The following is a 23458-nucleotide window of genomic DNA, read 5'->3' as shown; positions in this document are numbered from 1 at the left end:
ATATTATTTTCTTCATTTTGTACTTCTTTGTAAAAAACATTTTCATTCTCCCTCTTCTTGAAAATTTGCTTCGCAATAAAAGCCGGTTAGAAATCTTTATTAAAATATGCTTCCAGTTTAGCATTCTGCCTTATTATTATTTTTCATTTTCCTCACTATTTACTGACTTATATACACACACACACAGTTATGTTTATTCAAATTAAATGAATGGCAAAGGAACAAGAGATTATGCAACATATAAATACACACAAACATACATACGCACACACATATATAAACACATTTGCATATGTGTATAGATCGTTTTGTGGGCTCATAGGATGAACCCATCTCACAAGATATCTGTATGTCCACTCATCCAAATTTGTGTGTGTGTGTGTGTCCTCACCCAGCTTGACAACCGGTGTTCTTTTGTTTTCAGCACTGGCAAAAGAGACTGATGGAATGATTATTAAATTTTAAAAGAATAAGTACCGGGGTTGATTTGTATGGGTTATCTCTTCCAAGCCCTCTTGTGAACTCCAAACTGCTTTTGCCAGCCTCTGATGTAAAATTTTCTTCATTGGCCTGGCTGTGGCTAAAAGAATAATATTATATACTACAAAGAAGGATAAACTGTGAAAACAGAGACTTCATAGTGTAGTTAGAGAGAAATAGGTTTAATATACCTTATCATATGTTGTAATATAAATTGGTTTGCTTTGGGTGGGTTGGTGGTTTTAATTATTCAGGTGACCTACAAGCGTGCGATGATGTTTGCATGGTGTCCCAACATGCCAGATTTAAAAGTAAATGCTACATTGCTGTTGTGAAATTACTAAGCAGTTTGTGAGGTGAATGAATGCTTGTAGCTTATCAGGTGGACAATTAGAGCATTATTGAAAAAAACATAGCGGAATATGATAGTTGCTGACACACGATAGACAATCTCACTTGATCAACTGGCTAATTAGTCTTGTGATATAATTAGTCATTTAGTCCAGGCTGGCACTGTGTTACGAATACCACCAACAAAACGACTAGTGAACCCCTACATGATCATTTAAATATGGTAGAAACAACAGCCACCCCACCAAAAGACGTTTTGAAAGATGATCTCTGATTGGCTATTACATTTCAAAACCAACCAATCACAGTATCTGTTTCATGGATTATCCTCAGAGTCCCTTCAACTTGTATCACTTGGGCCAACCAATCAGCCTGGGTGTTCCAAGAGGGTTAAGGTGGGTACCTTTTGACTACATTCTGTAAAAACTTCAGTGCTAAATTTTCAACAGCAGGTATTGTTGATACTAGTATTTAATTAACAGCTGTGGCCCAATTACAGGAGTTTGCTTTTGAGATGCTTTATGGACATCTGATGACAGTTGTTAGCTGTTCAATATAACAATAACGATTTCAAATTTTGACACAAGGCCAGCAAGTTCAGGGAGGGGATAAGTCGATTACAACAACCCCAGTACTTAGCAGGTACTTACTTTATTGACTTTGAAAGGATGAAAAGTAAAGTTGATCTCGACAGAATTTCAATTCAGGATGTAAAGACGGATGAAATGCTGCTAGGCATTTCACCCAACATGCTAGCAATTCTGCTGGTTCACCACCTTATATAATAATAATAATAATAATAATAATAATAATAATAATCCTTTCTGCTATAGGTACAAGGCCTGAAATTTTGGGGGAGGGGACTAGTCGATTACATCAACTCCAGTGCTTCACTGGTACTTAATTTATCAGCCCTGTTAGGATAAAAGGCAAAGTCAACCTCAGCAGAATTTGAACTCAGAACCTAACAACAAGCGAAATACCATTAAGCATTTCACTGAGCATGCTAATGATTCTGCCTGCTCACTACCTTATATAATAATAATAATAATAATAATAATAATAATAATTATAACAGCAGCAATGATGGTTGGTGGATAGCAAATAGACTATTATCAAATGTCTAGTATCTGATTAGTACAGCTAATGTTTTCTAGTTGAAGTAGTTTATCACTTCCCTGATCAGCCTCCGCCCATTCTTACAGTGTGAAACTTGGGCCAAAGGTGGCCCCAAATTATGAGGAAGATTTTTGTTGTTTTTTAGCTGCAGCTTGAAGTTGGCCTAAAAGATTAATCGAAAGCAACCGGAGAAGATGATTTAAATTCTGGTGTTAATAGGATGAAACTGGAGAAGACAGACGTCCATTTTACGCATGCAATGTATATTAATTGTTAGGGAAATAAAATGTGAACATTGAGAACGGTGGAATTGGTGGATGTGGTCTCTTGGTAAATTCCTAAGAAGGGGGGGGGGGGAAATCCTATTGCAATTGTTCACCTGGTTGTTTTTATGTATACTTCACATGCATATATGTGCACAGAGGTGAATGAAACCATCAACACCAGTGCTGTTAACTGCTTAACACCTCTTTGACTTTCAGCAATCATAGAATACTCTTAACACATTCCTTCCCCTCTTCCTCTCTCCCTTGAGCTAGCATTGTATTTATTTGTGTGTGTGTGTGTATATATATATATATATATATATATATATATATATATATATATATGTATCATCATCATCGTTGTTTAAAATCTGTTTTCCATGCTGGCATGGGTTAGATGGTTTGATTGAGGACTGGCAAGCCTGTAGGCTGCACTAAACTGCAATCTGCTTTGGCAAGGTTTCTACAGCTGGTTGCCCTTCTTAATGTCAACCACTCTGAGAGTGTTGTGGGTGCCTTTTACTATGGGGCTATAGTAGAAGGTACTTGCCCAAGATGCCTCACAGCGAGACTGAACCCAAGATCACATAGTTGGGAAACAAGCTCCTTTGCCACACAGCCATGCCTGCATCTCTGTCGATAAAATTCGCAAAATATGAAATTTCAAAAATCTTGTCTCAAAATTTCTGTCTTCGATCTTCTTACTGTACGGTTACAGTCATCAGTGAACCCTGAGTCTGGCCTGGTTTTGGCAAACTTACGATCAAAGACAGTGCAACCATTGAACAACCCATCTATATAATAATATAGCAGAGGCTACATTGTAGAACATTCTTAAAAGATAACAGGACATGATCTGAGAGAGAGTTTTTTTTTCCTTGTAGTATTCAATGCCTTCAGTTAAACTATATTCTGTTAGAGCTTATAAGAAGCCGACATTACCTTCAGTTAAACTGCATTCTATTAAGAGCTTGTATGAAGCCGGAACGATGTACTACTACTGCCTGGTGTCAATGTTTGTGATGTAGCATGAATATGTTGTGATATAAATGTGGTATCAGAGATCTTCTTGGAGATGTAAGTTTGAGAGGATTTCAGCTTAGATAAGCAATAGGTGTATGTTTACAAGACATTTTATTTAGACGTTTAATCAGCTATGTTTACATTTTCTAACATTACTTAGAGGATTATATGCATACAAACATACAAATATATAAATGTGTGTGCGTAGAAAATATGTATATACATAAACACACACACACACACACATATACATAAACACATATATACATACTTACATATATATATATATATATATATGTACACATACAGATATAGATATATATATATATACATATGAATACAATATATACACATATGTACATAGATATGCATAGATATCTATATATTTGCACACACACACACACACATGTATGTATATACGTGTGTGTGTGTGTGTGTGTGTGTAGACTGCTGTATACCCTTCGTACATGTTTTATTTTATTTCTAAGGAAATTTTTTGTGTTGTTGAATAAGCTCTAAGCTGTCAGAGAGAGAGAGAGAGAGAGGTGTGTTCGGACGATGTCTACATAAATAACTATTAATCATTGTATAGATATTCATAACGATACACGACCGACGACAGATTAGATTATCGAGAACAGTCGTACAGAAGAAGCATCAATGGTGTCAAAAATATGGAAGGTGACGTTATGGTTTTAAGGATTTGTGGGGTGGAGAATACACAAGTATTTGATGCCTTTGTGGCTGTGTGGTTAAATGGTTAACAGGTTTGCTTTGTAATTGTAAGGCTTTGAGTTCAATCCTGCTGCTTGGCACTCCTCAAGCAAGTGCAGAGCTCAAAACTTAAAGAGCTGGAAGAGATCCCACTAGGCTAATGGTTCTGCCAATAACAACAACAACAATTATAACCCTTTCTACTATAGGCACAAGGCCTGAAATTTGGATAAGGGGTGAGGTGGGGGCTACTTGATTACATTGACCCCAGTGCTCAACTAGTGTTTCTTTCATTGACCCACGAAAGGATGTAACTCAAAGTCAACCTTTGGTGGAATTTGAACTCAGAATCCTAAAAACAGATGAAATGCTGCTAAGCATTTTTGTCCAGTATGCTACCAATTCTGCCAGCTCACCACCTTCGACAACAACAACAACAAGATTAATAGTTTCAGATTTTGGCACAAAGCCAGCAATTTTGGGAAAGAGTGTTAGTCAACTGCAGTATCTGACGGGTCGAGTGAAAGGTGAAGCTGATTTCAGCCTGGATGTGTTAAACCTGCCTGCGTGGATACACAAACAGGTATATTCCTGGGCTACGGAAAAATGTTTAGCTCCAAAGTCAATCGGGATCAAACAGAGCTAGAATCGAAGGAAATTTGGCAGCAACCATCACATTGTTTTTCAGACATGGTATATCTTGGACTACATTACTCATTGTGTCTTTCCTTTTTTAAGATGATATGGTGGGATTTGAATGACATTCACCTGCTACTTCTAGCAAACCATTAGACCACACTGAAGCTCTGGTGGCTATAGTATTTAGCATTAGCAGCTGAAGTAGAAGCTATTTAGCCCTGGGTCTGGCCTAACCAAACAGTTCTATAACCAAAGACATTCCAGCCTGAGCCAACACACCTGTATTTCCTATATTGGTGTAAATCCAAGGACTGTGCTATCCAATGTACCCTTCCTTTTTCAAGTTGGTAGGGTGTGAACTAAGGCTGATTTAGCTTCTATATCTAGCAAGTGAAGTGACTGTGTAAAAAGTTTCACCGTCTCGTCTGTTACCATGTATTGGTTTCTGGCACGCTTGTGTGTGTTTGCGTGTGTGTGCGTGTGTGTGTGTGTGTGTGTGTGTGTGTTTGCATGTGTATGTATGTGTGTGTATGTATGTGTGTGTGTGTGTGTGTGTGTGTGCATATGCAAATGAATACAAGCATGCATTAGTGTTTAGCTTGACAAACAGGAGACAGATGTGTGTCAGTGTGTTAAGTGTCACACGTGCCACCACCTCGTGCTTCAACATGTAGTTCTGTTGTGATGTGTAAGCGTGGCAAAATGTAAAATACGGGGGGGGGGGGGTGATAATGTCAGTGGATGGAAGGCTGTACAGGAAATATGGGTCTAGGAGTGCGTTAGGAAGAAGGGCTTTCTAGCATACACACACACATATATATATATATGAAGAGGTGGGGATAATAACAGAGATAGATATATGAAGAGGAAGGGGTTTTTATAGCAGGCTGCATGGACATATGCAGCATTTGACAACTTAAATGAAGTTGATAGCATTACAGGAAGGAAGAGAATTAGTTTGAAATTGATGGGGGGGGGGGGAGGAGTGACAAAGTGAAGAAGTGAGAGAGAGAGAGAGAGAGAGAGAGAGAGAGGGAGGGAGAGTGTAAGAACAATGGGAAGAGAGAGACAGGCAGAGAGATGTGTGTGGAGTGTGAGTGTAAGATGAAAGAGTGTGAGTGAGTGGAGAACATCAAAATGAGTGGAAACTGTGTATATAGATAGGTGAAGAGTATGTAGATATGCAGAGGGTGTATAAGTATGTAGAGGCAATGTGTATGCATATATATATATATATATATATATATATATATAGTTTCCTTTATTAGAGCAAATATGGCTTACAGCTGTTTCCAGTAGTCATTATAGGTACATGACTGATAGGTTTACTCAATTGGTCTATTGGTCAGTTGAGAAAAAATTGAACGACCTGGTTATCTGTGTGTGTGAGTGTGTGAGTGAGTGTGTGCTTCTTGTTGCCAGCCCTCACCTGTTTCAAAGTTGGGTAATATTCCCCCATGACTGGACATGTTTTTATGGAAGATTGCAAATGGACACCACTTGCGTGGTGGTGACACTCGTTTACAACTATCACACGATGTGGAGGCAATGAGACAGTAACACACGCACATACATGCAAAAGTACGCACACACACACACACATACATAACAGGCTGCTTCCAGGTTTTGTTTGCTGAATTCACTTCAATCCACTTTAGTCAGCCTGGTGCTGTAATCGAAAACACTTGCCTGAGGTGCCACACAGTGGGATTGAACCTGGAACTATGTGGTTGGAAAGCAAACTTCTTACCACACAGTCACAGCTCCCAGGAAACAGGCATTAAGTGGTGATGATAGTAACGATTGAAAGCAGTTGTTGATAAGTTGAAGGTAAGAAATACCCAGCAAGACTTGTGTTGTAAAGTGAGATTCCTTGACAACACGAAAGCATAAATTTCTGCCAAATAAACAAACATATAAATAAAAAAAATGGAATGAAGAAGACGTAAAGAAGTAATTCTGTAAAAGCTGCAAGTAATTCTATTCAGGAAATATCAAAGATTTATCCCAACTCCAGCAACATATTTCACCAATGTTTTTTTTTTTTTTTTTTCACCTGAGCTAAAAGGATCTATAACAGATAATGGAATAAAAACGAAGAAAGGAAGAAGGAAGGGTTGCTTTTTGCTTTTATTTTTGTTTTGTTTTGTTCATTTTTTTTTATATATATTCTCTGCAAGATAGTAATATACATATATAATATTCAGGTCCATCTTTGTAAAGATAAATAATATTGAATTTTCTGTAAAATTCAATATTTTCTGTAAACATATACGTGTGTGTGCATACACACACATATATATATATTGTTTGAGATTTTTTGAAATTGCTAAAATTCATAGATGTGTTCGTATATGCATGATTAACTCTTTCACGCTTGCATTTCTAATGAAATACACTATCCATGTGTTTCAATTAATTCGGTTATATAATCAAGAATTTGGAGCGTGTTTAGTCAAAATGAATTCTCGTATGTTTAAGCTGATGTTTGGAGCATAACGAAAACGATGATGGTTGGTTTAGATTTAAATAGGAGCATTTTGTAGCTGACTGGTTTGCATGAAAGGACTGGGGCTAACCTCAGGTGGGTTTGCTATTGAAGTGGGTGAAATGTCAATGTTTCTGTCGCTTTTTTTTTTTTTGGTATGTTAATTAACTTGAAGTAATTAATATTGCCATTGCAATATTTATTTGTTTACCTCGAGCAGGTATCTTCTACGATAGACCTGGGCCGACAAAAGCCTTGTCAGTAGATTTGTTAGAGGGAAACTAAAAGAAACTTGTGCGTATGTATCTGCTGGGTGGTAGGAAGAGCATCCAGCTGTAGAAATCCTGCCAAAACAGTCACAGAAGTCTGGTGCAGGCTTCTGCCTGGCCGGTTCCTATCAAACTGTCCCACCCATGACAGCATAGAAGGTGGACATTAAACAATGACGATATATAGATAGATATATAAAAGCAATTAATTAAATAAACAGAAAGGAAGAGAAAAATTAAGAGAAATGAAGTGCTCGTGTAGGAGGAGGGGGTATGTTTTTATGTTAAGCCTTTTTGGTTTCTGTGTCATCCTGGTATTAAGGAAATATCATCAGAAGTCTTTATAAAACTCTTGTCTCGTGTGTGGTCTTCCTTGTTTTATTTTCAATTTTATTTCTGTGGTGTTCTGTGTAACCACACTCAGTTTTTGTATTTTTTTTTTTAAAGTTAGTCCCTTCCGGTGAAAGGAATAACCTGTTAGAATTGATTGCTGAGGTGATCCTGATTACTGTATCTAACAACATGGGGACGGGAAGAGACAAGAGTATAAGGGATCAATTTTCCATGATATGTTAAACTGCAAGACTTTCGTTCACCATAGTTTCAATGTTAAGGTCGTCAGATCGATGACTTTCTCAATAGTTCCTCCTACAAAAGAAAGCTAATGGAGAAATTCTAAACTTTTGGTAATGCCATATACAGAATTACAATGAATTATATTCACGCATATATAAACAAGACGTTACACAACGCAGCGATTCTATCAAAGTTGACAGTTCTTCGTATGTGTGTCACAATCTGCGCTGTGGTTTATGATACAAATTCTATTTTTAGATAGCTTTTAGGCTGTAACCAATATTTGCCGCTTCCATCTTTGCATGTTGTGTGAACCTTTTATGAAAGATAATCACCTAAAGATCAAAATTAACGAACCACAATGGAAATTAATCTGACTAATTTTAATGTAACATTAAAGCATTATATTTTTCCATTTTCAAATTATTTTTCTTTTTTGTTTTTTATTTTTTTATTGTGTTTTATATCTTTTATCCTTTATCTATAACTTGTTTCAAAGGTTTTGTGGTTTGGGTATTCAACTCAGAGCTAATTGTGAGGCTGGGAGTTCAATTCCCAGCAGTGCTTTGTCTCCTTCAGCAAGACGCTTTATTTCATGTTGCACCAGTCCACTCAGCTGGCAAAAACGAGTGGTACCTGTAATTTGAAAAGGGACCAGCCTTGTCACAATCTGTGTAGGGCTGAGCCACTTGCCTGTTACTTTCACGAGCAGGCTGGAACATTCACCATCATAACCAACAGAGTGCCAGTTTTTATTTAGAACATAGCCATGCTGGAGCATTTCCTTGCAGGTTTTAGTCAAAAAATTGACCACAACTCTGTTATTTATTCTATCAGTTGCTTTTGCTTAACTGCCAAGTTACATGGACAAAAGTAAGCCAAGACTGGTTGTCAAGCAGTGTTGGGAGACAAACACAAATGTACACACATTCATGTATACACATGCATACGTATGTATGTATGTATGTATATATACGATGTGCTTCTTTCAAGGTACCACCTACCAAATCCACTCACAAGACTTTGGTCAGCCCAGGGCTATAGTGGAAGAAATTTGTCTAAGGTGTCAGTGGAATTGAACCTGGAGCCATGTGGTTGAGAAACAAACTTCTTAGCACGCTACCATGCTTACACCTATTAAAATAATATGAAATGTTTCACAAATTTGCCTCTCATCCTTATGCAGGTTTATTGGTCTTCTTGTGTCAAAAAAAATAAAAGGGGAAGAAAAGAAAAAAAATCTTTTAAAATTAATGAAACCAAATGAAATAAATGGAAATTTTTCCTTGTAAAAATCTAATGGAAAAAATTTAATTTTGATTTTAGTTTGTTTTCCTAAGAATATTATTTGTGTTTTATTTGTTCAAACACATTTCTCTGTCAGACTAATAATAATAATAATACTGTGTTTCTCCTGGAAACAAATGAAGTGACCTGACTAATTAATTTGTGATCAGAATCTGGATTTTGTATGCATTAAAGAAAGGTTAAGAGACTGTTGGGTGAAGACGGGAAGAAAACTGAGGGGCGGCGGGGGAACAATGACCTGCTCTGGTCATTGAAGTAGTTGTTGCTTTCTTTGCATAGTCCTGGTCTGTCTATCTTGAACCCTTTAGCATTCAAACCGGCCATATCCGGCCAAACTATTCTACTTGTTTTATGTTCAAACTAGCCAGATCTGGTCGCTCACACCTGCTCTACTATGTCACTCTAAAAAAATAAATGTTCACCTCATCAAAACCTCAAAGCTACAAGGTAATGTTTAATTTATTCAAAACAAAGTGAATAAATAAGTATTATATTTGATAGAAAAATCTGAATGCAAAATGGTTAAATCGAAAATGTTCAAGCCACCATTACTCTATCTTTACTCTATTTTCTCACACTTATTCTCTTCTTTAAGAGTGTAAGGTGTAATTAAAAGGAGAATGAGGTACTATTTCTAGCACGTTGTGTGACTTCATTGGGTTGTGCTGCCTTATTTTTTTGCGTTGTGCTTTGGTTTATCCAGAGAAGTTATAGAATTTAATTCAATCCATTTAACTGTGAAATTAGATTTCATGGTTTTTCCAGTAATAATGTTGATATCTACCAAAAAAATTGGAATTGGTATTTGCTGCAAGTCACGTTGGCTCAGTGAACTCGACAAATCTCAACAGAAAGAAGTTTCAAACACGACATTCCTCAACAAAAAAAAATAGATTGGTGTATAAAACTACTTTCTGCAGTTAATGGTGATTAAGTTTTGAGTGGATGTATCTAATTTCCACAATAAAAGGGTGAAAGATAATTTAGGACAGAAGGGGCTTTTAGATATATATATATATATATATATATATATATATATATATATATATATATCATGATCATCATCACCATCGTGTAATGTCTGTTTTCCATGCTGGCATGGGTTGGACAGTTTGACTGGAGCTGGTAAGGGCAGGGACTGCACCTGGCTCCATTATCTGTTCTGACATGGTTTCTACAGCTGGATGCCCTTCCTAATGCCAACCACTCCACAGAGTGTACTGGGTGCTTTTTATGTAGCAATTCTGCTGTGGTGGACAAGTCTCCTTAGGTACAGCAATACACCAGATATGTCAGTCCTAGGTCATCACCTTTGTAAGGCTCAGTGTCCTGAGACCGGCCTTCAGTACCTCGTCCCATGTCTTCCTGGGTCTCCCTCTTCCACAAGTTCCATCCACTTCAAGTGACTGGCACTTCTCTATGCAACTGTCTACACCCATCCGCAAGATGTGTGTGTAGAGTACAGATAAAATTGTGTCTAATGATGTAATAGACTTATATAATAAATGCTTGTGTTGGCTTTGTGTATGAGAGAGATTGTCTTACATTGAGCTATTTAACCTTTTTGATTCCATACCTCCTAATTTTGCCCTTGATTTTTATAATAAAATCTTCATCCTTCAAAGTTACCCACATTGAAATCTTCCATTGAAATTCCATGGTAATTTATGTTCCAAACGCTGCCTTAATATTTTACTGAGCCGTTCTTTGTTTTAAAACTTAAATAGAGTCACAGGCAGTGTGTATTTCAACGAAAATATGGTAACGAAAACGTTGAGTCACCCAGGTGGAGCAATTACCACGAAAGAAAACGAGATAAATATTATGATGGATGAGTTTCCTAGCAACGTATTATTGCATTGTAACATTTTTTTAATGCAGGTTTCTTTTATTACAGCTTCAGCATTTGTCGTCGTTCTTTCCGTATTTCCTTCAAGGGAACCTCTGCAAATAAATTCCTTCAGGTGTTCTTCAGCTCAAAGTCATACACATCTGTTTACCTGTCTGAAGTTTGTGCTTACCTGTATCGTAAACATATCAACACATTCTTCCCCCCCTCCCCTCCTTCCCTCCCCATCCTCCCTCCCCATCCTCCCTCCCCCCTCTCGTGTTACTGACTACATAACATTTTCCAACCAACAACCTGCTAACAGCTAATGTTTTCACATCCATATTCTGATCTACATTTACCATAAATTTATTGTACTTAGTAATAATGGAACCCGCAGAACTCATAAGTCTTCACGTAACTTCAGCAAATGTTTACTTGATATTGCAACTGCAAATAGTTTATACTCTTTCCTCCTCCTCCTCCTCATCATCATCATCATCCTCCTCCTCCTCTCAACATTGGGCTTCCTGTTTTTCTCTTGACTTCTTAGCTTGATTAATATATTCAAATACCACTGCAACCACATACCATTCTCTGATTCCTACGCCTTTGCATCAAACTCGCATAGACCAAGGAGCGTTCTTTGATGCCTATCAAAAACTCTTTTTACATTTCCCCTACATTGCTGTCCAGGCTTTATTCAACTTTACCTTTCATTCAAATAATAAAAATCCTTTCTACTATAAGCACAACAACAACAACAACAGTATTAATAATAATTCTTTCTACAATAGGCACAAGGCCTGAAATTTAGGGAAGGGGGAATAGTCGATTACTTCAACCCCAGTGCATAACTAGTACTTAGTTTATCGACCCTGAAAGAATGAAAGGCAAAGTTGACCTTGGCAGAATTTGAACTCAGGGCATTTCCTTCTCAAGTGCCCTCCTTCACCACATTCGCAACACTTTGGGTGTCTCCCCTCCAACACTATTTCCAACCTTTCTCCGTTTGGTAATTCCGAAGTTTCCGTCATTTTGTTGTAATATTTCGGGCTCACCGCACAGATTGTTTCTATACGATAGCCCCATCTTGGGGTCGATTTGCTCGACTAAAGGCGGTGCTCCAAGTAAAAGAGAACCACCCAATGATGGTGGCTTTGCACAAGAATTCCGCTTAGACATCTTTAAAAACAACAAAAAAAGTGGCTTGGTAGCTGCCGATGCCTTCCGTCTTTGTAAACATATATATTTCAAGTGAAATACATTCACTGATTTTTCAAATTAGAAATAATATATTTCTAAATCTCTCAAAGAGATTTATACAGTAGCAGCAGGATAAAGTGACAGCATGTTGTCAACTTAATGTGACGCTCCCATGAAAGGAAAGAATGCTACTGTTATGGGACTGTCACACTAAGTTGACAACATGCTATCACTTTATCGTGCTGCTACTGCATAAATCTCTCTGAGAGATTTCGAAATATATTATCTCTAAGGTGAATGTATAAGAGAATATTACAAGTGTCTTACAAGGTCCATCAGACAAACGAATCTGTGTTACAACGAGCAGGTGAAAGGCGACAACTGCTGAAAATAAATAAAAGGTCATCTATTATGGCCATATTTGGAGAAGTAGAGGTCTGGGAAAATGTTACCACGGAAGGTAGAATGGAGTGTAGTAGATGAAGATGCTGGTAAAGAATGCAATGGATGGTCAATATCGTAAGTTGGTTGGACAAGAATGGCAAGGCAGGTGGAAAACTTGCACTTAATGAGGAAGACATTCGTTATAGTGTTATCAGTATGCAGCAGGTTTATGATACATAACGACGGTGACCCTGGAGGGGGTGAAAGGTAAGGTTGACCTTGATGTGGTTTGAACTGCTAAATATCGATGAGTATACTTAGAAGTCAACATTCTTTGTATATATTTCATCCACCTGTGCTCCCCCACCAACACCTCCCGCTGTCGCTGTCTGTCCCCAGTGTGCTGAGGTTAGGAGGGTGCTCAACCATGAATCTTTTCACCTCAATAATTACACGGTTTCAGGTGGACTTCGTCTAATCATACATTGAGGTAAGGTGACAGAATTGTTCAGTGGTTAGTGGAAGCATCAGTCTAGCTCGTGTTTCATTCGATGCTTGATATTCAAAGATAATGATATTGCTTACAGCCATGATCGGCACCATGACCGACACCATCAATTTATAGTTGTTAATATCTGTTATCAAAATAATTAAAAAAGAAAAAAAAAAAAAAGTAATTTTCAGAAGTTTATTTTTTCTTTGTGTGTTTTGTATTTTGTTTTGTTTGTTAAACAAACATTATAACTGACCAAAGACAAATAAAATTGGTTTTTTTGAAAAAAATTTAAATAAATAATTTATTCTTGGTCTGTTTTCACAAGAAAGACCATCCGCCATCCCACCCGACCCCAGGCCCACCTCACAAAAAAAAAAAAAAAAGAGAGGAAGGGTTAAAGATGATTTTTTTTTTTTAGTTGGTAGGCATTGTTTAAAAATAGTATTTAATTTTAGTACAAAAATATTCATTTAAGAAAACAATGTCTTTTTTTTTTTTGTTCCTCCTCTTTTGTTTTCTAAATTTGTCGTCAGATATGAAACAAAAGAGTTTATAATTAAAACTGTTAATGAATTTTTACATAATGATTAGAAGGAAAGAAAGGGAAAAGTGCATGCTATCATCATCATCATCATTATTATTTTCATTATTAAAGCTATAACGACTTTGCTTGCAGGGGAAATAAGCCATTTTTAATTCAGGACAGTTTGATATTAATGTTATAACAATTATTTCCCTTGTTACACATGGTTTCTTTCTTTTGCTTTTCTTTCTCTTTGTTTCTCTGTTGTCGCTTTTGATTTTTTTTTTTTTTGTATATGTTGGTAAGCAGACATTTGTTTATTGACATAGAAAAGGGTTAGCATCAAAACATAACACACCATCAACACCATCACCACCACAATCATCATCTTCATCATCACCACCACTACTAATTTTATCACCATCATCATCATCACCACTACTACTACTACTACTACTATCATAATTGTCATCTTCATCATCATAATAGTCACTGCCAATCACAGCCTAATTACTGCTATCTCCATTATCATCATCACCACCTCTGTTATCATAATTTACTTCATCACCACCACCACTATCATTGTGATCATTATCATCATCATCATTTCCTACCTTCATCATCATCATCATCATCATCCCTGCAGCTGCCACCACCACTGTTGTTGTCATCACCACCACCTTTGTCGCCATAATCTGTTTTGATGATTCTGTCACCTGTGGGTTATCAGTCCTTGGACTGTGGTGATAACATGGTTCAATCCCAATTCTAGGGGAATGCCTATTTCATCAATCTCGAAAGGATGAAATATCTCAGTTGACCCTGGTGGGAATTGAATTCGGAATATATGGAGACATTGCTAGAACCTGCAACTGCAGTGTGAGACGAGAGGTGGTGGTTTTATCTGAGGCCTCGTAGAAGGATTCATTCATTCATATTTTAAACAGCCATTTCTTTATTCAGCCATATAGATGCTTCTTGATTTTCATTACATACATACATACATACATTGGTGGCTGTTTACTCGTTAGACAAGCATGACCATCACTGACAACTCTCGCTAGCTACACCAAGAGGCCCAGAGACAAGCAAAGTATAAGATATCCAGCTCAGTAGAGCTGCAGGCTTTATATATGAATTAACCTTCTCCTAGTGGGATACCTTGACAAGGACTAGGGGTCTCTCTTTTCCAGTGGATTTACAGCAACCTTGGACACCAACCTAAGTATCTCTACATCCTGGTGCATATCTGCTAAGAAGATATACATACATACATACATACATACATACATACATACATACATACATATATGTGTGTGTGTGTGTGTGTTAAGTGTTTCTTAAGTGTTTCTGTCCTTCAACAAGTTTCTGTTGTGTCAAATTGTTCTCAAGTGCTATTGGTAACATGTAACCCAATACAACCTGTTACATGATCAGGTCATCAGTGACTAAACTGGTATTCCCCCAAGCTTGCTTGCTGAAAAGTAGGGAGTTATGGGATGTCCTACAGGACAGAAAATCATGCACACATACATACATACATATATCTATCCTTGTTTTGATGTCTGTCTTTATCTATGCTGGCATGAGTTTGTAAGTCTTATTGACATCATTTTACAGCTGGGTGCTCTTTCCTGCCCCTCTCTAAAAGTCGTGCATAGAGTCAACCTTAGCTTTCCCAAATGGTTACCCAATCCATGTAAAAACTGAGCTCAATGCTGCTTAACATCCAGAGGAAAACCCAGTTCTTTCATCCTGGAATGACTGATAGTAAAGTGGTACTTATGTGTGTGTATATAAAGTGTGCATGATAACTATCTTGAAATGTGTGTGCTATAACTATTAGATCATGCGCTCTAGATAATTGTCATCTCTACATACGCACGCACAAACATGCTACACCATCGTCACAGACACACATGCGCACACATCCTACACCACGTTCACACTTGCACACACATCCTTCACCAACTTCACACACAAACGCATGCACACACTCGGTCATTTTGCTGTTTGCGAAATTGTTCTGATTCTAAAGTTGAGAAATTTTTCTTTCATTCCTAAGTAAAAAAGGGAACAGCTGCGATGTGTTTGTTCTGATGTTATCAGGTTTCAACGTGAACTTGTCTACCCTTTTTAACACATCCCTTGACTCTTTAATCACTCCTCATTATCTGTAACCCTCATGATATCCCCCCCCTCTCTGTCTCTCTCCAAATACATACACACTCACACACTAATAACGGCAGTGTTGAAAGATTTTTTTTTTTACCTTTTTTTACAATTAAAATTTATTATTTTTTTTTACTTTAAAAGAATTTAAAGTGAAAATAGTTTAAAATCAGTTATAGGTGCAGGCTTCTCAACGTCATGGTTCTTGGTTCAGTCCTACTGCATTACACCTTGGGGCAAGTGTCTTCTTCTGGCCCAAGGTGCCATGCAGTGGGACTGAACCTGGAACCATGTGGTTGGGAAGCAAGCTTCTTACCACTCAGCCACGCCTATGATTATGTTCCCAAGCAACACTTATTTTAGTGCTGTTGACACTGCCGGATTGAACGGTACTGTCCAGGTGTCGAAACCATAGTGATACACGAGGGGCAGCTGATGATGGAGGTATGTTGGATTGTTGGTATGGCTGTGGAATAGTATTATAACACATCTTTTTGATATATATATATATATATATATATATATGTATATATATATGATATCAACAACACAATCACTACAGACAACAATTAACATTTAATTTAGAAATACAGGTGCACACACGGCTGTAAGGTAAAAAGTTTGTTTCGTAACCACATGGTTTTGGGTTCAGTCCCACTATATGGCACCTTAAACAAGCGTCTTGCACAGTAGCCCTTTATAAGTGGGTTTGGTAGATAGGAGCTGGAAGAATCCTGTTGTGTGTGTGTGTGTGTGTATCTGCCCCCCCCCACACACACACACTTCCTGCTTGACAACTGGTGTTGGTTTGTTTATGTCACGCATAACTTAACAGTTTGGCAAAAGAGACTGGTAGAATATTTATTCTACCAGTCTCTTTTGTCAAACTAAAATCTTTTAGGGTGGTGCCCCAGCATGGCCACAGTCTTATGACAGAAACAAGTAAATGGGAAAGAGAGTTCTAGTTCAAGCCATGGTCTGGGTACACGTCCTTAAGTAAGACACCACCTGATGATGGTTGGCATTTGAACTGGCCGAATCCAACCTCTCACACCTGCCCTACAATGTCACTCTAAAAATAAACAATGACATCATGCATTATTTCAAAGCTATGAGCTAATGCATGATTAATTAACGATTTTAATGAATAAGCGTTACATTTGACAGAGTAATTTGAATGCTGAAGGGTTAAAGATAAGATTAATGACTGTCTGTAAAAAATTACAACCTAATTAACAACAACAACAACAACATATTCTCAGACATTTACACAATTATTTCAATGATTTTTTTTTTATGTATTTTTATTACTTTTACCTGGACTTCACCACCATCGTCATCACCACCACCACCAACATCGTCATCACCGCCACCACCACCATCGTCATCGTCACCACCATCGTCATCACTGCCACCACCACCATCGTCATCACTGCCACCACCACCATCGTCATCACTGCCACCACCACCATCATCATCACTGCCACCACCAACATCGTCATCACTGCCACCACCACCATTGTCATCACTGCCACCACCACCATTGTCATCACTGCCACCATCACCATCGTCATCACTGCCACCACCACCACCATTGTCATCACCACCACTGCCACCATCATGATTGTGAAGACCACCATCTTCATTGTAATCATCATTGTTGCTTTACCAACTATCCCATGCCCCCCCCCAGCACTAATTGTGGTGGTGGTGGTGGTGGTGGTGGTGGGTCTGCTTATTTATTGTGAATGTTATTGAAAAAAGAGACACACAAGGTGGGATGGGGGGGGGTAGGGCAAAAAAAGAAAAAACTTAGGAAATTTTTTTTACGGCCAACTGATTATCAGCATATATTGCTATCCTTGTCATCGTCGTCATCATCACTTTCATTACCATCAGCATCACCACTGTTGTCTTCTTCATCACCACCACCACCACCACCACCACCATTATCAGTGTTGTCATCACCACCACCACCACCACCACCACCACCACCATAATCATCATCATCGCAATCATCACTACCATCATCATTATTTTCATCACAACCATCACTACCATCATTGTCAAGACACCATCTTTATCATAATCATCACCGCCACCACCACCACCACCACCACCACTACCACCACCACCATCCCCATTTCCACCACAGCCAACATCATCAGCATCATAATAGCCCTCATCATTCTTATCTAAATTGAATCAGGCAGTTTAGACAAAAGTCCTGCAGATAAACAGACCAAACTTACTCATTAGTCAAAGACTAATTAGTAACTCTCGTCTGTCTATCTCAAACACCCACCCTGCCCCCTCTCCGTCCATACCCTTCCCCATACCTGGGTCTGAGTAAATTGAACAACCTGACATTCGATAATCTCCTGGCCCCTCGCTTATGTGGAAAAATGTGTCGAACTATATAGAGAGGTCAGTCTCCGTTACCATGGTTACATAATTTCATTATCGTCAATTTACCTTGCTTGAATTTTTACCTGTTCGCTTGAGTATGAAAGCAAGTGTGTATGCAGTCATGTGACCTGCTTGAAATAGTAGCCAAGTTTCCTTCAAATTGTGATCTGTTTTAAATAAGAGGACACATTAAATGATTTCATTCCGTATACCTCCACAAAGTCAAGGTGGTCATAATGGAGTGCCTTTGAACATAGATAGGTCTGCTGGACATCAGGCTTGGCCTAGGGTTAAATGATGCTAACCACATCTCAGGTTGTCCTGCTACTAATTAACCTAGGTGCGAAAGTGGACAGTGGAGAGGTGGATGGCTTTGAATATTTCCATTGTCAAGCCAAGTGAAATTGTAGTCATGGCACGACTGGTACATAAGAAGCACCCTTTGACCATTGGGCCTCACGGAGGCTGTGACAAGTGACCAAAACCTTTGGCAAGACACTGCGTTTGAGAAGATCTGTCAAGCCAAGTGAGAATGTAGTTGTGGCCAATGCCAGTGTCATATAACTGGCCCTCGTGCCGGTGGCACGTAGAAAGCACTCGCTACACTCTTGGAGTGGTGGGCATTAGGAAGGTCTTGCAGTTGTAGAAACCATGCCAAATCAGACGGGAACCTTGTGCAGCTGACCAGCTTAACCAGTCTTCATTTCAACTGTCCAACTCATGCCAGCATGGAAAACGGATGCTAAATGACGATAATAAGGAAGATGGGTTACTGAAGGTTAGGGTGGTGCACTCAACAGTCGCAAGATCACAGTTTCAATCCCCAGACAAGGTGGTGCATTGTATTCTTGAGCAAAACACTTCATTTCACGTCAATCCAGTCCACTCAGCTGTTAATGCGTGACCCAGCAACGACCTGGCGTCCTGTTCAAGGGCAGTGTTGTCACCTCGGTCACCTATGTGCCATGGTAACCGAATAACCAGCCCTGTGAGATTTAGGACTTGCGGCAATAATGTTCAATTGTTTGTTTGATGGTTGAGGCTTCTACTGTTGCTTCTGCAGCTCTTGGTGTTGGCTGTTTAGCCTCAGATCAACTGTGATTGAAGTACACATAGGATCACCAGAGGTGTCCCTTAAGGCTGTAATTCCTTTTTTTTGTCCATGGTTGTTGCACAAGGTCAGAAATTGACGTGGCGGGGGGGGGGGGGGGCTAGTTGATTACATCGACTCCAGTGTTTTACTGGTAGTTAATAATAATAATAATAATAATAATAATAATGATGATGGTGGAAGAACTTGGCAGTGAGTGGATTCTAGATCCAAAGTAGATTTTTCTATTTTATACATAATTGTAGAACACGAAATATACTAGCAACAGTTTTTTTTTCTCTTCTTTATGTAGATATTGTTTGTATATATGTGTGTATAATGTGCATAGTTTTTGTGTGTGTATGTATAATGTTTTCTATTGTTTATTTGTGTGTATGTATGTATGTGTGTGTGTGTACTGTTTCTTTGTGTTTATATTGCTTTTCTCTGTATATTGCATCTGTGTGTATAATATTGTCTGTTGTGTGCTTGTATATTTGTTTTTGTGAGTGTATATTGTCTATTGTTTGCATGTGTGTATATTGTTTCTCTTTGTATATATATATTGTTTGTATGTTTACTGTTTCTCTACATATACTCTCTGTCTTTCCTCTCTGTGTATATTGCCTATTGTTTTTTTGTTGTTTATGTATATCTAGTTTCTCTGTGTGTTGTGCTAATGCCTTGAGTGAGTCTATGAGTGTGTGTATATATATATATATATAGATATAGATATATATATATATATAGTCTACATATGCTGCTGAGAGTGAGTGCATGCATTGTATCTCTTCTCTATATTCCTGTGTGCACACATACTATAATCACGTGCACGTGTGTGTGTGTGTGTGTGTGTGTGTGTGTGTGTGTGTGTGTGTGTGTGTTTGATAGCTATGCTTTATTTCAACTAGATATAGATAAGAAGTTTGAATTAAATTATTTGTTGCTCGTCTTTTATACACTCCCCCCACCCCACCCATGCACTTTGTTACTAAATAAATAGAAGACCAATAACTATAATCAGTGTTTTGTGTCTTTTTTTTTTTATTTATTTTTAGAGCTGACTAAATAAATAGATACATACTTTATGGTGTGTATATATGTATTTGTGTGTGTGTGTGTGCGTGTATATGTGTGATTATATATTTATGTGTGTATATATATATATATATATATATATGTTTATGCATGTATGTTTATATATGTTTGTGTGTGTATATATATATATATAAATATTAATAATAATAAAGGAGTTACGACGCAAAAACGTATAAATTCAAAAGAACATATTTATCTTCTTCAATTATTTAGCTTACCAATTATTTTTGTTGGTAGTTAATTTATAATATATTGTTATATATATATATATATATATATATATATATATATATATATATATATATGTATATACATGTGTGTGTATATATATATATATATATATATATATATATATATGTTTATGAGTGTGTATATCTATATGTATGTATATGTTTGTGTGTGTGTGTATATATATATATATATATATATATATATATATATATTTATATGCTTATGTGTGTGTATATGTATATATATAAATGTGTGTGTATATATATATATATATATATATATATGTGTGTGTGTGTGTGTGTGTGTGTGTGTGTGTGTATAGATTAGTGTAGCAAGCATCTCATTTAAAGAATTGTTTATTAACAGTTGTTTCATAAAGATTAGAGCTTTGATGCTTTGTGGGGTTGTGAGGTGGGGGTATATAAATACACACACGCGCACACCCATGAGTGTGTGTGTGTGTGCACGCGCGAGTGTATTTTCCTCATATACACATGTACCCTTAATATAATCCTGAAGGAGATTCAGGGTGACATTGTGACAGGATAGATTTCAGTTACAAGCGTTTGTCTCTGCATATGTATATGTACATATACACACACTCATGCACATATCGTTGCTATTATGTTAAACTGTCGTATGTCCAAATTTGGCCAAATGTGTGTTTTTCAATATTTATCTTTGCTTGCAATAGCCAGTTCTTTTGGTCAAACTATCGTATTTCCAGCTGCTTCAGATGCCAAGATGTCAAAAATTGTCAAAGTGTAGTACAACAGTTTTGCTATGGAATGGGGAAACTATTCGTTTTCTGAAAAAGCAACGTTTTGGACTTACAATACTTTTTCATAATAACAACAATATAATGCATGAATGTATGTGGACATATACATATATACACGCATACACATAGCACACCATATCTCTACATACATGTGTGTGTGCGTATACGTGTATGTATATGTATATGTGTGCATGCATGGCTGTGTGTGGTCAAGGGATCGACTTCACAATGACATGGTTTCTGGTTCAGTTCCACTGCATGTCTTTTACACTATTCATGGATTGAGCAAAGCTTTGAGGGTGAATTTCTGTTAATGGAAACCAGAGACGAAGTCTACTGTGTGTGTGTGTGTACCTTTATGTACATACACACATACATGCACACACACACACTCAGACTCTCTCAAACATATACACATACATGTATGTAATCTCATGTATACTTTTTGTAAGCTCTTGTGATTCTTCTTGATTTCTGTAATGTTGAACCCTTTAGCATTTAAATCAACCACATCTGGCCCGAATATTCTACCTATTTTTAAGTTCAAACTGACACCTACCTGCTCACATCTACCCTACAATGTCATTCTGAAAATAAGCAATCACACCATTGAAATCTCAAAACTGAGATAATTCATGATTAATCCAAAACAGTGTGAACCAATAAGCATGATATTTGACAGAGCCATCTGAATGCTAAACTGCCCCAAATGTTCTCTCTGTTTTTGTGTTCAAGCTGACCAGATTTGGCCTCTCACACCTACCCTACAATGTCATTTGAAAATCAACAATCTCACCATTGAAATCTCAAAACCATGAGAGAATGCATGATTGATTCAAGACTATGTGAATAAATAAGCATTATATTTGAGAGAGTAATCTGAGTGCTAAAGGGTTAAATGTTTGCCCTGTGTGTGTGTGTGTGTGTGTGTGAGACTGCCCTGCATTAGTTCCCTACACACCCTTCTTCAGTTTTTCTGTAGAGAGAATGCTGAGATTCACAATCATAATGTTCTCTCTTTCTTTCTCACATCGATATATATATATATATATATATATATATATATATATATACACACACATACATACATATATATATATACACACATACATACATACACACATGCATGCACACGTCTGTGTATGTGTGTGTACACCTATCTATCAATCAATCTGCCTCTCCTTGTTGTTTGTCTATTAATGTGTGTGTTGTGCATACCCTACACCTTACAACCCATCCCCTTGTAGTTATTTATGTATACATGTATGCATGTATGTGTTTGTTTATGGTTGTATGTATCTGTGTACATACGCATGTATGTGTGCTTATTTCCAAATGGTGCTGTTGACCTGATGGTGGTTTGGTGCAGTAGCTGGCAGCAGACAATGTACCCCGCACCATGTGTCGGAGTAGCTTCTTTTTGTTTTTTCTTTTTTTTCCCCCTTTTTTAACTTATCTGAGGTGTGTAACAGAGATTGTTAACGAGAACATTTGGTGTAGTTTTAAGAAAGCAATAGAGGGAAGGGAGTGAGGGGTGGTGGGCGAGGTGGGTGGGTGGGGGGGGTCAGGTGCTGGTCAGAGGGAGAGAGAGAGAGAGAGAGAGAGAGAAAGAGAGAGAAAGTCGGACAACATCTGCTTGAAATAATTGCAGTTTTGGTAAGAGTTGCATCACTAACACTTCTGATGGATTTTATAGGAGAGGAAACAGGTCTATCAACACAACAGCAACATACATGTATATATATACTGAACTGTGTGTGTGTCTGTATATGTGTGTATATTACGTATATGTGTATATATTTGGACATGTATACATGTGTGTGTGTGTGTGTATATATATATATATATAATGCATGTACATGTTTATATGAATTTGTATGTACATATATACAAATATATACATATGTACATGTATGTATATATATATTTACATATGTACAAATATATACATATATATACAAATGATTATAGATATGTATATGTGTATGTATATATATATATATACAC

At 37.4% G+C, this 23458-nt stretch overlaps 1 protein-coding gene across 8 annotated transcripts in view; it reads left to right on the top strand.

The window, feature by feature from the left end:
* Window positions 1–1134: 1134 nt before the first annotated feature.
* The window catches only part of LOC106880682 (protein numb-like), a 182233-nt gene continuing 159909 nt past the window's right edge, over window positions 1135–23458 (top strand). For all 8 annotated transcript variants that reach the window (XM_089341181.1, XM_089341177.1, XM_089341173.1 and 5 more), the window contains exon 1: window positions 1135–1226. In XM_089341181.1, coding sequence (XP_089197307.1) covers window positions 1150–1226 — 77 coding nt within the window. In that variant the 5' untranslated portion in view covers window positions 1135–1149. The remainder of the gene's footprint in view (window positions 1227–23458) is intronic.

Source organism: Octopus bimaculoides, chromosome 24 (assembly GCF_046866305.1).
Source record: "Octopus bimaculoides isolate indiv1 chromosome 24, ASM4686630v1, whole genome shotgun sequence".
NCBI classification, from domain to species: domain Eukaryota; kingdom Metazoa; phylum Mollusca; class Cephalopoda; order Octopoda; family Octopodidae; genus Octopus; species Octopus bimaculoides.
This window is presented reverse-complemented; position numbering and strand designations above follow the sequence as displayed.